The sequence below is a fragment of the Nerophis lumbriciformis genome, linkage group LG04 (genome assembly GCF_033978685.3).
Source record: "Nerophis lumbriciformis linkage group LG04, RoL_Nlum_v2.1, whole genome shotgun sequence".
NCBI lineage: Eukaryota > Metazoa > Chordata > Actinopteri > Syngnathiformes > Syngnathidae > Nerophis > Nerophis lumbriciformis.
Genome location: NC_084551.2, coordinates 35,391,892 through 35,407,158, shown reverse-complemented (window position 1 = coordinate 35,407,158; position 15,267 = coordinate 35,391,892). Strand labels below are relative to the sequence as shown.

The following is a 15,267-nucleotide window of genomic DNA, read 5'->3' as shown; positions in this document are numbered from 1 at the left end:
AATATTCTTTTACTTGCATTCCATGTGCCGTCTGGGTTCACGCCGCAATCACAGCTCTCCCATTGTTACACTGCGCCCCCTTTCCGGTAACCATTTGCGTTTAAGGTAAAGGAGCATATAAGGTCAAAATAAATTATTTGATTAATTTCCATTTATACAAAATTAATGTGGTAATTTTTTGTGATTAATCACGAGTTAACCTTTTTCTATAACATATATACAGTACTCTGAATGTAACGATTAACGGTATTAATGATAGACCGGTGATTTAAAACGACAAGTAATACAATTTTTATTAAAATGATTGTAAAACTGATTGATAACAGATTTAAAAAAAACATTCATGTTTTCTGAATAAGATATGCGTTATGCGCGACCAAGTCAGCTGTGGTATTCGCGTACAAGACAGTCCCATTATAATGTGTTTGTGAGTGAGGGCGGACACGCCAAATCTAAAATATATATATATTTTAAAAGCCAAATCTTTCCAGGGCGGTCCAATTATATTTGTCGCGGCCCACCACAATAAAGGGATGTACGGGAAATGCTGCTTAGGTGTCGTCTTGGTCTCATGATCTCAACATGTGAACAGCATGATTAAGAAATGTTTAACTACCAATTTTAATTATTGTTCCATTCATGGATAAGCAATAAGCAGTGAAACATTAAAAAGCTAAACATTCAAATGTTTAGAGAAAGTGAGATTAAGTTCACCTATAAAGGTTATAATGCCTATTTAATTTCACCCAAAAGCCAACTAAAACTAACTTTATAGTAGTGTTTGTATAATCAAAACTACCTGGCCTCTCACCCACAGTCAATTGTAATAGGTTCCAGCTCACCAGGACAAGGAGTATAAGATGAATAGCAATTAAGGAATTGTAAATTTCCCCATAATCGTTCAAGAAAAAAAAATCCACTATTGAGTTTATTCATGTATGATTGTCATCATCTCACATGACATTTTAAATTGTATTATTAAGTTCCTTAGTTATGTATTATTTCCTGTCAAACGCTCTTAATTTTGTTTTCCACCCCCTGCGCTTCTCTTGTCTAATTGCTGGCTCCCTCACCTGTCCCTGATTGGCAATCAGGGACGTGCTGCATAGCTTTTCTGTGCACTTCCCTGCTGCATGAAGGGCACATCCTCACACCAATTTCACTGTAAAAAAAAAAAAAAGAAAAGTAGCTTTTTTGTTGACCAATGTCGTTTTTGTTTTGTTTTTACAAAAAAAAAGGGTTTTATAAGTAACAATAAAATGCTGTTGTCATCAATGTTTTGTCATGCAGCATATCATTCTTAATGTCATCATCAAGGTCCTCATTAGAATACCTTCAGCAGGGCTCGCAGCGTGGCTATTACGTTACGTTGTATACCCATATCGATTTCATATAGTAGAGCTCTAAAATGAGGTGTTTAAAAGGTGATAAAATGCATGTCATGTAGTATTCATTCATCACATATGCTCTTTGTCACTTGGGCTGACATTATTATATTTTATTGAGTGCCTTTAACTCCAGAGGAATTCTGTATCTGAGACTTTTTTGAGGGTGGAAAAAAAGGCTTCCAGCTATGTCATCTTGCATTCTCCCACATCATCAGGCACTCACTCTGAAAATCTTTTTGATGTTTTGCAGATATTTGCATCATGTGTGCGTGTTGACTTGCATAAATATGAGCCGTGTGTTCCCTTGTTGGAGAATCGGAGGATGGTGGGTTAGCAGGACTCCATAAAAAAGAGAGAATTTGGCAAGCAACCAGATAAAAGCAGATTCTTTGAACCAGCCGCAGTGGAGTAAATCTTTCTGACTGCAAGTGAAATGAAATGCCCGGCGACAAAAGGCACGGTGGTGGAACAATATCCTGATTGATATGTACAGTAGTTGTGTCAGTCTCTCCTTCAGCCTGGAGAAAATAATTCCTTATGCAATGTTTTCCACAGAAGTGCAATCTATCTGTGGTGGGCTGGGCTAAATTATGTTATTGTCTAATTTGCATAATTAGACACATGCGCACAATTTCTATAGTGGGAGAGACAAAGTGAGCAAAACTCATGAAAAGCCTATGTTTAGAAATACAACTTTCTTATGTCGCTTCTTTCTGTGGTTGGTGGGCAACAACCTGCTGCTCGTTGAGAGGAGCAATGCATGCTTTCATGTTAGGTGTCTCTAAAAATCTCCAATAAAACCAGAAAAAGTGTTGTTTTTTTTAAACGACAATTTAGAAGGATTTAAATATTTGCTAAATATATAGAGAAAGTTGCTAGTTTTGCAACACTTCTAGGTATTCTTATACTCTGGCAGATCAGGTGCGCGTGAGGCGAAGCAGATTTATGATGTCATCTACTGCGCCTCACGCAGAGTTATGATGCCATCTACTGTATGACGTTGTAAGGCGTTTATTAACGAGGGCAAACGGATAGCAAAATCTATTTGTGGCTGTCCAAATGTATAATAAATAGATGCATGTGAAACACAGATTAAGTGATGCATATGTTTTCGACCTTATTTTTCCTCTTTTGATGCGGTAATAACAATAATAGTAAGTATAACATCATAAACTCGCATGACAGTTTGGAATCTAGTATTTGTTTCCTGAGTTTCTGTATTATTTACTGTCCAGTGCTCTTATTTTTTCCTGTTTGGGAATCAGAACACACCTGAGGCGGTATAGCTCGGTTTGTAGAGTGGCCGTGCCAGCAACTTGAGGGTTCCAGGTTCGATCCCCGCTTCTGCCATCCTAGTCACTGCCGTTGTGTCCTTTGGCAAGATACTTTACCCACCTGCTCCCATTGCCACCCACACTGGTTTAAAAAAATAATAAAATAATTTAAATAAAAAATATGTAACTTAGATATTGGGTTTCACAATGTAAAGCGCTTTGAGTCACTAGAGAAAAGCGCTATATAAATATAATTCACTTCACAATTCACTTCACTTCCCTGGTTGCCAATCAGGATGCCTTTTATTGGGCTGGATCATTTGTGCTTTGGCTGCAGCTGCAGGTCTTTGTTTTTTTGTGTTACCTGTGTTTTCTGTGATAAAAATGGCTTTTTCATTCACCTGCCTGCCATCTCTGCCTCCCAGACTTACACCAAATATAATATTGGTCCCCTTTTTTTAGGAGGGGAGCGTTGTCCCAGATATTTTAGCTCTACCAGCGTTGGAGTGAGAGAACCGGGCAATCTCTAAAATGGTCACCCGTCGCTCATGCTTTTGTCCACCATGGTTGCAGCGCTTTGACGAGTATCTAAACTGAAAGTTAACTTGACGGTTGTAGAAAGCACACTCATTTTCCTCCATGCTCCCTCAGGCTAGTACTTGGAATGGAATGGAATTGATTTATTTAGAATGGGGACAATGCACAAAAACCTAATCTTGTAAAACAAGAGGAGATGCCTTCAGCCAGGTCGAGCAACATTTGCTAACGTCCACCTGTAGTCCCTGGGCAGGTAAGACACAGATGGATATAATTTTGGAATGTTGGAAAAAAGTCATATGATCTGAAATATTTTTTTTAAATAGAGTAAACCAACAAGGGCAGGGAACCTGAGCGCCAAATCATGAAATACACAATACAAATAAATGAACATCACATACTCTCTGTTCTTTACATCACACATTCAAACACAAGCACACACATAGACAACAGTCTAACCAGCCTATCTTCTTCCCTATGCTCGCCCTCATCTAATAACCACAGTAATGCACAGATTAATAAACCAGACACATTTACATACACACTCACATGTAACTTAACAATGTGTGCAAGCTTTCTTACTAAGTAACCAGCCCTTTGTTACGCACCTAGGAATTTGTACATAAGATAAATTCTGTGGGAAGGACTTCATGACACTCTTTAGAGAAAATAATGTGTGTGAGAGTGCATGGATTACGAAACAAGGGGAGCTCATTTTTTCTAGAAGAACGAAAACCAATTCTAAGGCGTTCTACATTCTGCTTAAAGGTTTAAATATTCCCGGTAATCATCTCCGGGCTTACTCGCTGCGCATATACTGCATGTCATACATCAGCATTCAAGAGGAACTTTTGTAAATTGTTTTGAAAAGGTTTTGTAGTTTTTATACCAAATAATATACAGTATTGCGAGAATCGGTTTGATTTGAGAATCGATTCTGAATCAAATCGTCACCCCAACAATTGTAATCAAATCGACTTGTGAGTGGTTGTAAGAGTCCCATCCCTATTATTGTAGTATTTCAGCCTAACTACTGCAGCTCTGAGCGGAAGAAAAAAAAAAGCCTCTAAAAAGCAATGCACTGGAGAAAAACTTGGTGCATTGAGAAATTAAAAACCTTAATATGATGCGTGAGTCACTTTTAACATTTTGCTGTAACTCTGTAATATAATCAAACAAGTGCTTACTGGTTGGCACTGTGTTAATCCCCTCAAGCACTCGGGTGTGTTTCATTTGTTTACCACGGCCGTAAGGGTGTGGAGCACCAAGGAATGCAATGCCTCTAGACTGATATGATCGATGACACACGTTGTGAACTGTAATATTACTCTAACTGCTCTATTGTTTTGTCAACAAAGGAGTGCTAAACCATAATAAGGGGCAATCATTTCTGTACATTGCTGCCTATTAAATGCAAAGTTTCTGCTTTTCCCACAGCCTGAGAGTAACTACTAGCATACTACTGGTTTAATAGTTAATGACGTTTGACAAACAGTACAGGAATGTGCCCCTAAATCAGGGCTATCCAAACTTTTTTCTCCGAGAGCCACGTACTGAACTAAAAACAATCAAAGGATGCAGGGCCATTTGGAAAATATTGTAACATTTCATAAACAGTATATTTAAATACATAGATTATCTCAATGGGTTTGTTTTGCCTGTCTGCAGCATGTCACCTTTGTGTCAACATAAATGATTAGTGTTTATTGGGCTTTATGCTGCCGATTTCTATCATCCATCAGTGTGATTGGCCGATTCAATACCAATACTGATCACACGCATTAACGGTACATCTTTCCACTTGTGTATAGTGACTGCTATTTACAGTCTAGCAATATCAAAACTAGTTCATTGTTCTTGTTTATTACACAATTGTTTGAGCAAAACAAAGTCAGCAGTACACAATAACTAAACAAAAGTACAAACTACTATTTACTACTCATTTAAATCTTTTGGTTTTGCCCCTTAAAGTCAAGGGAATTATTCCCTGAGTTTGTAAAAATTAACAAAAACAACAAAAATATCGACCTAACGACTCTAGCACAGATCATATACTGATACTTCCCTTGGTATCGTCACCACCAATTTATGACTGGATCTGCCCTCCTCTTATGTGTCGTGTACTGACCGTGACGATGCTGACACACCAACACTTGTTGTGTTCGCCTTTCTATAACTTTTACTAATCTACTTGTTCATTTACTGTTAATATCTGCCAACTTTCCTCTGTAACTTGCTTCCATCTACACTTCTTAAACTTTCATAAACACTATTTTTTGGTGTTGTTTCAAGCTAGGTTAGCTTAGCTATTAGCATGCTTGCTCCTGGCTTTTTCTCGGTGTGTAACATGCTTAGCCCCGTCCACCAGTGTTAAGGGTACTTGATAATGATACTAAAAAATGCTTTTTATTTAATGGAGGGTGGTAGAGGGGTTAGTGCATCTGCCTCACAATACGAAGGACTTGAGTAGTCTTGGGTTCAATCCCAGGCTCGGGATCTTTCTGTATGGAGTTTGCATGTTCTCCCTGTGACTGCGTGGGTTCCCTCCGGGTACTCCGGCTTCCTCCCACCTCCAAAGACATGCACCTGGAGATAGGTTGATTGGCAACACTAAATTGGCCCTAGTGTGTGAATGTGAGTGTGAATGTTGTCTGTCTATCTGTGTTGGCCCTGCGATGAGGTGGCGACTTGTCCAGGGTGTACACCGCCTTCCGCCCGATTGTAGCTGAGATAGGCTCCAGCGCCCCCCGCGACCCCAAAGGGAATAAGCGGTAGAAAATGGATGGATGGATGGATGGATGGATGGAGGAGTTTATTATTAATTTAGGGAAGCGGCTCTACACTGTGTATGGAGATACTGTAGCAGCTAGCCACTTGTCAGGCTAAAGGGTTAAAAGTAAACACAGTGTCCGCTAGAGGGGATCAATGTTTGTGATCGTCAATAAAAGGCATTTATCATCAATGGCAATCATGTACATTTTCCACAGAAATCGACTGCAACTGATCGGTGGCCAATTGCTCGGCCCATCCCTATTATGGATATTAACTGTAAACCTTTTCTCATTACATTACGCCCTTTTGTTCTTTTTTTTTCCAAATTTTTGTCGTTTCATTCAATTGATAAATTTCATTTTGAAAATGCCGCACTTTCGACACCCCTGCCCTGACTTTATCATTCCCTGGGATTAGCAGCATATGTTTGTACAAGCCTGCTGATGTTAAACATGGCCAACAGACGTGTGTATTGATTGTCCTTGAGGCAGCAATGCTGATTAGGAGTGTGTTGTTTACACTGTTGACAGCAGCACTGTGACCCGCTCCATGTTTTGTTTTCACAGACCCCGAAGATTACCAACCTCCCATATGGAAGTCCTACTGTGAGTATACTGACTGTAAATGACACAGTCACATTCTCTTGCCATATGTACACATTTGCAGTCAGTAGGCATGAATTGGTAGACCTAACAGATGTATTACATCATTTTTATAATATTAATATTGGATTTCATTTAATTTTGCAGGTATTATTAAAGGTTCTATTTGCAACTTGCGGACAGTTAAAATGTTTAATTAAAAAAATAACAAGACCACCTGCAAGCTTATGTTACATTAGTAGTCTAACAGAAACTGCTATATATATATATATATATATATATATATATATATATATGTATATATATATATATATATATATATATATATATATATATATATATGTATATATATATATATACATACAGTATATATATATATATATATATATGTATATATATATGTATGTATATATATATATATATATATATATATATATATATATATATATATATATATATATATATATATATATATATATATATATATATATGTCTTAATAAGGTTATCCAAAAAATAGTGCTCGATACCGTAGTAGAGCGCAATATATGTATGTGTGGGAAAAAAAATCACAAGACTATTTCATCTCTACAGGCCTGTTTCATGAGGGGTTCCCTCAATCATCCTGATGATTGAGGGAACCCCTCATGAAACAGGCCTGTAGAGATGAAATAGTCTTGTGATTTTTTTCCCACACATACATATATATATATATATATATATATATACATTGAGTTTGAGAGATTATATTTTTCACAATTACTAAAATGGTATAATTATTCAAGTTAGTTAACAAATTGAGTCACATGGATAAAACGTGATTCTGAAGGAAATACTTTGTGCAGCACATCCTCACCTTGACTATACCTCCAGCAGCTCCCAGTTAAATTGAGTTTGAGAGTCCTGCCTTGAAAGCTATACCTGTCAACGTTTTCATCTAGGAAATCTTTCGGGAAAAAACGGGAATTTCTTTTCCGGCACTGCCTTCTTTGAAAAAAAATAAAACAGGACCAGGAAGACACCGGGAAAGATTCCCTGGAAAAACGGGAGGATTGACAGTTATGCTGGTGTAATTCCACAGGGATCCTCCACATCTTCGTCATCACGATCTTCTTAAAGTCATCCACGTCTGTAAAACAGGTCGCCCTGATAATCCTCTTGAGCTTGAGAAAGGGGAGAAAAAACATACAGCAAGGTCAGATGAATAGAGAGGTAACATACATGTTTAATTAATTTAATGTAGAAGTACATTTAATCGTCTAATCATTTCAATATTAAATTAATGAGTAATTAAATCAATAATTGATGTTATTATTTCATTATTTAATCAATAATTTCACAATATAAATAATTATTTATGATTTATTTAATTTGTTGCCGTTCCAGCAATTTCAGGGTTGCATGTTCGATCCCCGTTTCCGCCATCCGGGTCACTGCCGTTGTGTCCTTGGGCAAGACACGTTATCCACCTACTCCCAGTGCCACCCACACTGGTTTAAAAATGTAACTTAGATATTGGGTTTCACAATGTAAAGCGCTTTGAGTCACTTGAGAAAAGCGCTATATAAATATAATTCACTTCACTTCACTTCACTTTGTTCATGAGCATTTGTGGCAGCACTTTTATGAATTTAATTCACCCATCAAACTCAGCCATCAGTGGGTGGATCTTATTACTTGATTGGTTGCCCAGCACTTGCACTTTTATGTGGAACTTTGGTCAGCGAAGCGGAGGAGCACTGGTCTATATCATGGGCTGAAAGTGCGGCAAAAACTCTGACAACTTCCTGCTACATACAGGTCTTGCTTTCACAATCCACATACTACCACCGACTCCCACAAAAGTATGAGTATATCCTCCTTAGACGCCATGTTTTCAAAGACTTCCAAAGTTCCAGGCTTCAGACCAAAGCAATCATTGGACTACATTTCTGTTAGCTCCGCCCACTGATTTTGATGGGTAGGTTTGACAGATTAAATAAGATCATAAGGTTAGTTAGTTAGTCCTAAGGTTATTGCAATAATAATAATAATGAAATAAATAATACAATAATAATTGAATAGTTAAATATTTCAATATAATTTTTAATTGATAAATTATTGGCACATTAAATAACACATTTATGTGCTCAATTCCAATTATAATTATTTAATTACAATTTTAAGTAATTATTTAAAGATTTAATTTATTTGACCCTATTCATTACCCGATTAGTGATCAGGATTGATTGCATCTGGGAGTTTCACATTCATAATTAAACTTCCGACCACAACTGTAGCCCCAAAGAAATTAAGCCTTAGGGCTCAATTCAGCCTTTCTTAATGCTGAGCACTGTAAACATTTGCCTCGCCAACACAACACATGCAAAACACAGTGCTCCATATCTGAGTAAAATAGGTTACTGCTGCCAGGTTCTCTTTGTCAAGTGGCTCAGAACGCCCACTTCAGCATCCGGTGTTTTGTGCCATGTGGGAGCAAATGGATCCACTCCTCCATATTTGATGTGACTCAAATCATCTGTGCCGGATAGACACATGAGTGCAAATGGAATCTGTGACACAATGTGGTGCTTTTCCTTTTCTGCATAGATTAGATGTCTGCTTACAGTATTTCTATAAATGATCATGTTCTCCTTAATTCTCTATGCACTGTGGTTTCTTTTTTTAAACACTCGTGGTGTCAAAGGGATGGATGATGTCCAGATCTTGCTGCTTGGCTTAAGTCCGATTCTTATTTGCTGCTCACAGAATGTGTTGTGACAAAGACTGTACTCAAGCTCACACAGAGATAACTTTGCTGCTGCACTGCTTGTTAGGGCTGAAGGCAGTGTCGCCTTCCATTCTTGTCTATAGGTTGTGGCCATGTTGCATGATCTACCAAGATGATTGAAAAGTGAGACAGGAAGGAAAAAAGATGTCCCTGATGGTAGTGGAATTGTACTCAAAATGTCCAATGATAAAAATATACAACATAAGAGTGGTGCGCTGTCACTTTGTAACTGTCAATCAAAGTAATGGAAGAAGGGGCATCACTTTGCAGCCACCTTTGCTTTTTTTATTTTGGTATTACAATAAGATATATGTTGTAATAGTACATACTGTATCCTCCTGAGAACCAGCGTCCTCTGCAGTATACTCTTCTTTCTGGTCTGTTTACAATATACAGGCGGAAAAAAATAGCCTTGCAATGCAAAACACACATACCAGCTGGCATTTAGGTTAGAAACTTAAATGTTTAGTGGAGTCTAGACGGGTTATTTTGTGTGAATTTTTTTTTACCACTCTGTATTTTACCCCTTCCCAATGTCCGGGCCACACTCACTGCTATGCAGCGGCTTCTAATTTACTTTTCTTCCTCTTAAATGTAAATCGACGGCTTTATTTTTCGGCCTCAATCTACTATTTTTAGGTAATTACAACTTGCACTGAACTCCACACGCGCAGGCCCCTCTTTAACATCCTTATATGTTTCTCCGACAGTATACCAACTGCAGCAGGAAGCCCCGAGACCGAGAAGGATTGTATGTCCTCAAGAGGTGAGTAGCGTGTCAAAAGACCCCCGTTGCGCTTGCTTTCGTGCTCTCACCCTGCCTTTAAATGTCAAACAGCAGGAAATGTCAGCACCTTTTGTAGAGGCAAACATGGATGAAAGACAGAAGAGTAACCCTTTGTTGTCATTTTATTCTGTGTGATTATCTCTGAAGACCCAATAGATGATGAAGATGCTCGCATCTTTAGTATCAGTACTAGCTGAATGCTGTGGGGGAAAGAAAATAAGCCTTTGGATTGGCTTTATCCCTAATTTGTACTTATTTATATATGTTTAAAATGTTGTACTATTTTTCTCTAATGTGTATGTGCCATTTCATGACGTCCCTGTTGAATTTCTCACGTCGCGTGCCGTAATACAGCAGAGAGTAACCAGCTAGAAGAGGAAGTTTATCAAGGAGATTGATAAGTCAGGAGACAGAATAATATCTTCACAGTTTGACAACACTGTGAATCATATATATGAATGGGAAAGCATGCATTAGCACCTTAGTGTTGGCCTGAAAGAGAAAAGGGTGGAAAATGAAAAAAAACTATATATTTTTTTATATCATTTTTAAATGTGGCATAAAGGTCAGCTCATGGTCAAAAATCATGCCCAGATTTTATGGATCGTGTTGGTTTAAAAATGTTGGTAAAAGTTTGTCTTTCTGGCCTTCAGGACCAATAACAAAGACCTGTGCTGGTCTACGTAGCTGTAGGAAATTCACTGGCATCCATGTGTAAAATGTAGTTAAAAAGTAATCTGTTAAAGGTAGGAATCTTTGGGAACCTCACGATTCAATTCCTACTCTTGGGAGTGATTATTACCTTATTAAAAAAGGAGATCATCTTATTCATCTCATAATGTGAACCATAAATTTGTCTCATTTATTTATTTACTAATTTATTTATTTATGTATTTAATTATTCATTGTTGTGTTACAGAGTGAGTAGTAACAAATGCGTTAGTAATTGCTATGGTGAGAAAAGGGGTAGGATTAAATAAGATCTGCTTCTTCCTACTCCTTTTCGGACACGCTATTTTGTAAAACTGTAATTATGTGATGTATCATATTGTGACTGTATGCATGTTCAGAATAAACGCCATAACCATTCTTGGGGTGACGATTAGATTCAGAATCGATTCTGGATTCAACACGATTATTTTAATATATAATTTGGTTTATAAATTATAATAAAACCTTTTCAAAACAGGTTAGAGGTTACAAAAGGTCCGCTTGACTTATTCACACAGTGTTGGCCTAAAAAAAGTTATCTTTAAACATTTATTGTTAAAATGTCATTGACATAAATCACAGATTGTTAAACAATCTAATAGAAAAAAAAGAGCAACCCCAACTCCAACCCAATCCCAGCTTTACGATTGTAGAAATTTACACAGCAATTGAAAGGACATACACATACAATACGTAAATAAAATACTTCAAAAAGGAAAAACTAAAATTAATAAAAGCACAATTATCAATAATAATATTAATATTAATAATGGTTGTTTATGTTTTTAATCCAAAAATAAATTATTTAAATAAAATGTTTAATCGTTTCTCAAAAAATACGAATTGATTTAGAATTGAGTAAATAAAAATCCAGATTCAGATCTGAATTGATTGTTTTGAGCACCTTGAGTATCTATTGGTCCTGTGTCATCATCTCCTAATGACGTCCCCAAGAGGCAGCATGAAAATGAATGTGACCTAAAATTGACCCCTGGGGAATCCCACACCTCGTTTTGAGGGTTCCTGAGGAACATATATCAATACTTACATAAAAACATCTGTCTTAGAGAGTCCAACCAGATGTCTAAAGGCCTACTGAAATGCGATTTTCTTATTTAAACGGGGATAGCAGGTCCATTCAATGTGTCATACTTGATCCTTTTGCGATATTGCCATATTTTTTCTGAAAGGATTTAGTAGAGAACATCGACGATAAAGTTCGCAACTTTTGGTCGCTGATAAAAAAGCCTTGCCTGTACCGGAAGTAGCAGACGAGTAGCGTGACGTCACATGTTGTGGAGCTCCTCACATCTGCACATTGTTTACAATCATGGCCACCAGCAGCGAGAGCGATTCGGACCGAGAAAGCGACGATTTCCCCATTAATTTGAGCGAGGATGAAAGATTCGTGGATGAGGAAAGTGAGAGTGAAGGACTAGAGGGCAGTGGGAGCGATTCAGATAGGGAAGATGCTGTGAGAGGCGGGTGGGACCTGATATTCAGCTGGGAATGACTAAAACAGTAAATAAACACAAGACATATATATACTCTATTAGCCACAACACAACCAGGTTTATATTTAATATGCCACAAATTAATCCCGCATACCAAACACCTCCCCCTCCCGTCCATATAACCCGCCAATACAACTCAAACACCTGCACAACACACTCAATCCCACAGCCCAAAGTACCGTTCACCTCCCCAAAGTTCATACAGCACATATATTTCCACAAAGTCCCCAAAGTTACGTACGTGACATGCATATAGCGGCACGCACGTACGGGCAAGCGATCCAAATGTTTGGAAGCCGCAGCTGCATGCGTACTCACGGTACCGCGTCTGCATATCCAACTCAAAGTCCTCCTGGTAAGAGTCTCTGTTGTCCCAGTTCTCCACAGGCCAATGGTAAAGCTTGACTGTCATCTTCCGGGAATGTAAACAATGAAACACCGGCTGTGTTTGTGTTGTTGCTGCAGTCGGCCGCAATACACCGCTTCCCACCTACAGCTTTCTTCTTTGCTGTCTCCATTGTACATTGAACAAATTGCAAAAGATTCACCAACACAGATGTCCAGAATACTGTGGAATTTTGCGATGAAAACAGACGACTTTATAGCTGGCCACCATGCTGTCCCAAAATGTCCTCTACAATCCGTGACGTCACGCGCTGACGTCATCATACCGAGACGTTTTCAGCAGGATATTTAGCGCAAAATTTAAAATTGCACTTTTGTAAGCTAACCCGGCCGTATTGGCATGTGTTGCAATGTTAAGATTTCATCATTGATATATAAAGTTAAAGTTAAAGTTAAAGTACCAATGATTGTCACACACACACTAGGTGTGGCGAAATTATTCTCTGCATTTGACCCATCACCCTTGATCACCCCCTGGGAGGTGAGGGCAGCAGCGGTGGCCGCGCCCGGGAATCATTTTTGGTGATTTAACCCCCAATTCCAACCCTTGATACTGAGTGCCAAGCAGGGAGGTAATGGGTCCCATTTTTATAGTCTTTGGTATGACTCGGCCGGGGTTTGAACCCACAACCTACCGATCTCAGGGCGGACACTCTAACCACTAGGCCACTGAGTAGGTTAAAACTATCAGACTGCGTGGTCAGTAGTAGTGGGTTTCAGTAGGCCTCTAAGCAGAGGTGGGTAGAGTAGCCAGAAATTGTACTCAAGTAAGAGTACTGTTACTTTAAAGATTTATTACTCAAGTAAAAGTAAGGAGTAGTCACCCAAATATTTACTTGAGTAAAAGTAAAAAGTATGTTGTAAAAAAACTACTCAAGTACTGAGTAACTGATGAGTAACATACACACACATATCATATATATATATATATATATATATATATATATATATATATATATATATATATATATATATATATATATATATATATATACATACACACACACACATATATATAATATATATATATATATATATATATATATATATATATATATGTGTATGTATATATATATATATATATATATATATGTATATATATATATATATATATATATATACATTGATATATACAGTATATAATTTATATATATTTTTTTTGCCGTTTTTGTTTACATGTTAATAGTGTTTTAATGAATATACATGCATGTTTAACACATATAGATTCCTTTTTTCATGAAGACAAGAATATAAGTTGGTGTATTACCTGATTCTGATGACATGCATTGATTGGAATCAGACAGTAGTGATGACAAACGTCCACGTTTTCAAATGGAGGAGAAAAAAAGTTCCTCCTTTCTGTCTAATACCACATGAAAGTGGTTGGTTTTTGGCATCTTATATGTCCAGCTTCCATATTCGTTTTTATACACTTTACAAGAAATACATTGGCGGCAAACTCCGTAGCTTGCTAGCTTGTTTGCGCAGGCTTTCGGAGACTCTTATTTAGAAAGCGCAGGCGCGATGGAGCGGCACTTTTATTGTGAAGACAGGAACTGTGTAGTCAGTCTTTAGGCTTTTGACGGGGTGTACGGTTGAAATAAAAAATGGTCTTTTTTCCTTCACACTTTTGATTGATTGATTGGAACTTGTATTAGTAGATTGCACAGTACAGTACATATTCCGTACAATTGACCACTAAATGGTAACACCCCAATAAGTTTTTCAACTTGTTTAAGTCAGGTCATGTGACCCCTGGCTCTGTTTGATTGGTCCAACGTCACCAGTGACTGCATCTGATTGGTGGAACGGAGTGAACGTCACCAGTGACTGTATTTGTTGAAACGCAGGCACTATGAAGGTCTGTCTGACAGACCAAAACAAACAAAGCGTGCATTAACAGATCGATAAAAATTAGTAGCGAGTAGCGAGCTGAATGTAGATAAAAGTAGCGGAGTAAAAGTAGCGTTTCTTCTCTATAAATATACTCAAGTAAAAGTAAAAGTATGTTGCATTAAAACTACTCTTAGAAGTACAATTTATCCCAAAAGTTACTCAAGTAGATGTAACGGAGTAAATGTAGCGCGTTACTACCCACCTCTGCCTCTAAGTCTATTGAATAAGATTTGATGATCTTCTGCATCAAAAGCGGAACTTAGATCCAGCAGAACCAACACTGTGTGCTTTTTTACATTGTTTGAAATCTTTAAAAGTGCTGTGCTAATTATTATTGTTATAGCATAAGTGTGTTAATGGGGTAATTATTCTTGTTATTGCTTTTATTGACCATATAAATACAGAACTTTTTGTCTAAGATTAAATATTTTTGATTGCTACACTGCTCATTAACTTTGGTCTTGTGTTCTTTTTTTAATTTTTTGGAAGAACAGCTAGAAAGTCTCTTTTTGGATACAATAATTGTGTATCTAATCCGGGGTTGTTTTCTAGAGACCTTCCTTACTGTCACTGTCCTCCGTGCTCGCCATGCCACTTCCAACTGTTTCATGAA

The 15,267-nt window shown here is 37.5% G+C and overlaps 1 protein-coding gene across 2 annotated transcripts in view; it reads left to right on the top strand.

Moving 5' to 3' along the window:
• Positions 1-15,267, top strand: part of chn2 (chimerin 2) — an 81,383-nt gene that overhangs the window by 17,686 nt on the left and 48,430 nt on the right. For both annotated transcript variants that reach the window (XM_061953617.1, XM_061953609.1), the window contains exons 2-3: positions 6,538-6,576; positions 10,052-10,107. In XM_061953617.1, coding sequence (XP_061809601.1) covers positions 6,538-6,576; positions 10,052-10,107 — 95 coding nt within the window. The remainder of the gene's footprint in view (positions 1-6,537; positions 6,577-10,051; positions 10,108-15,267) is intronic.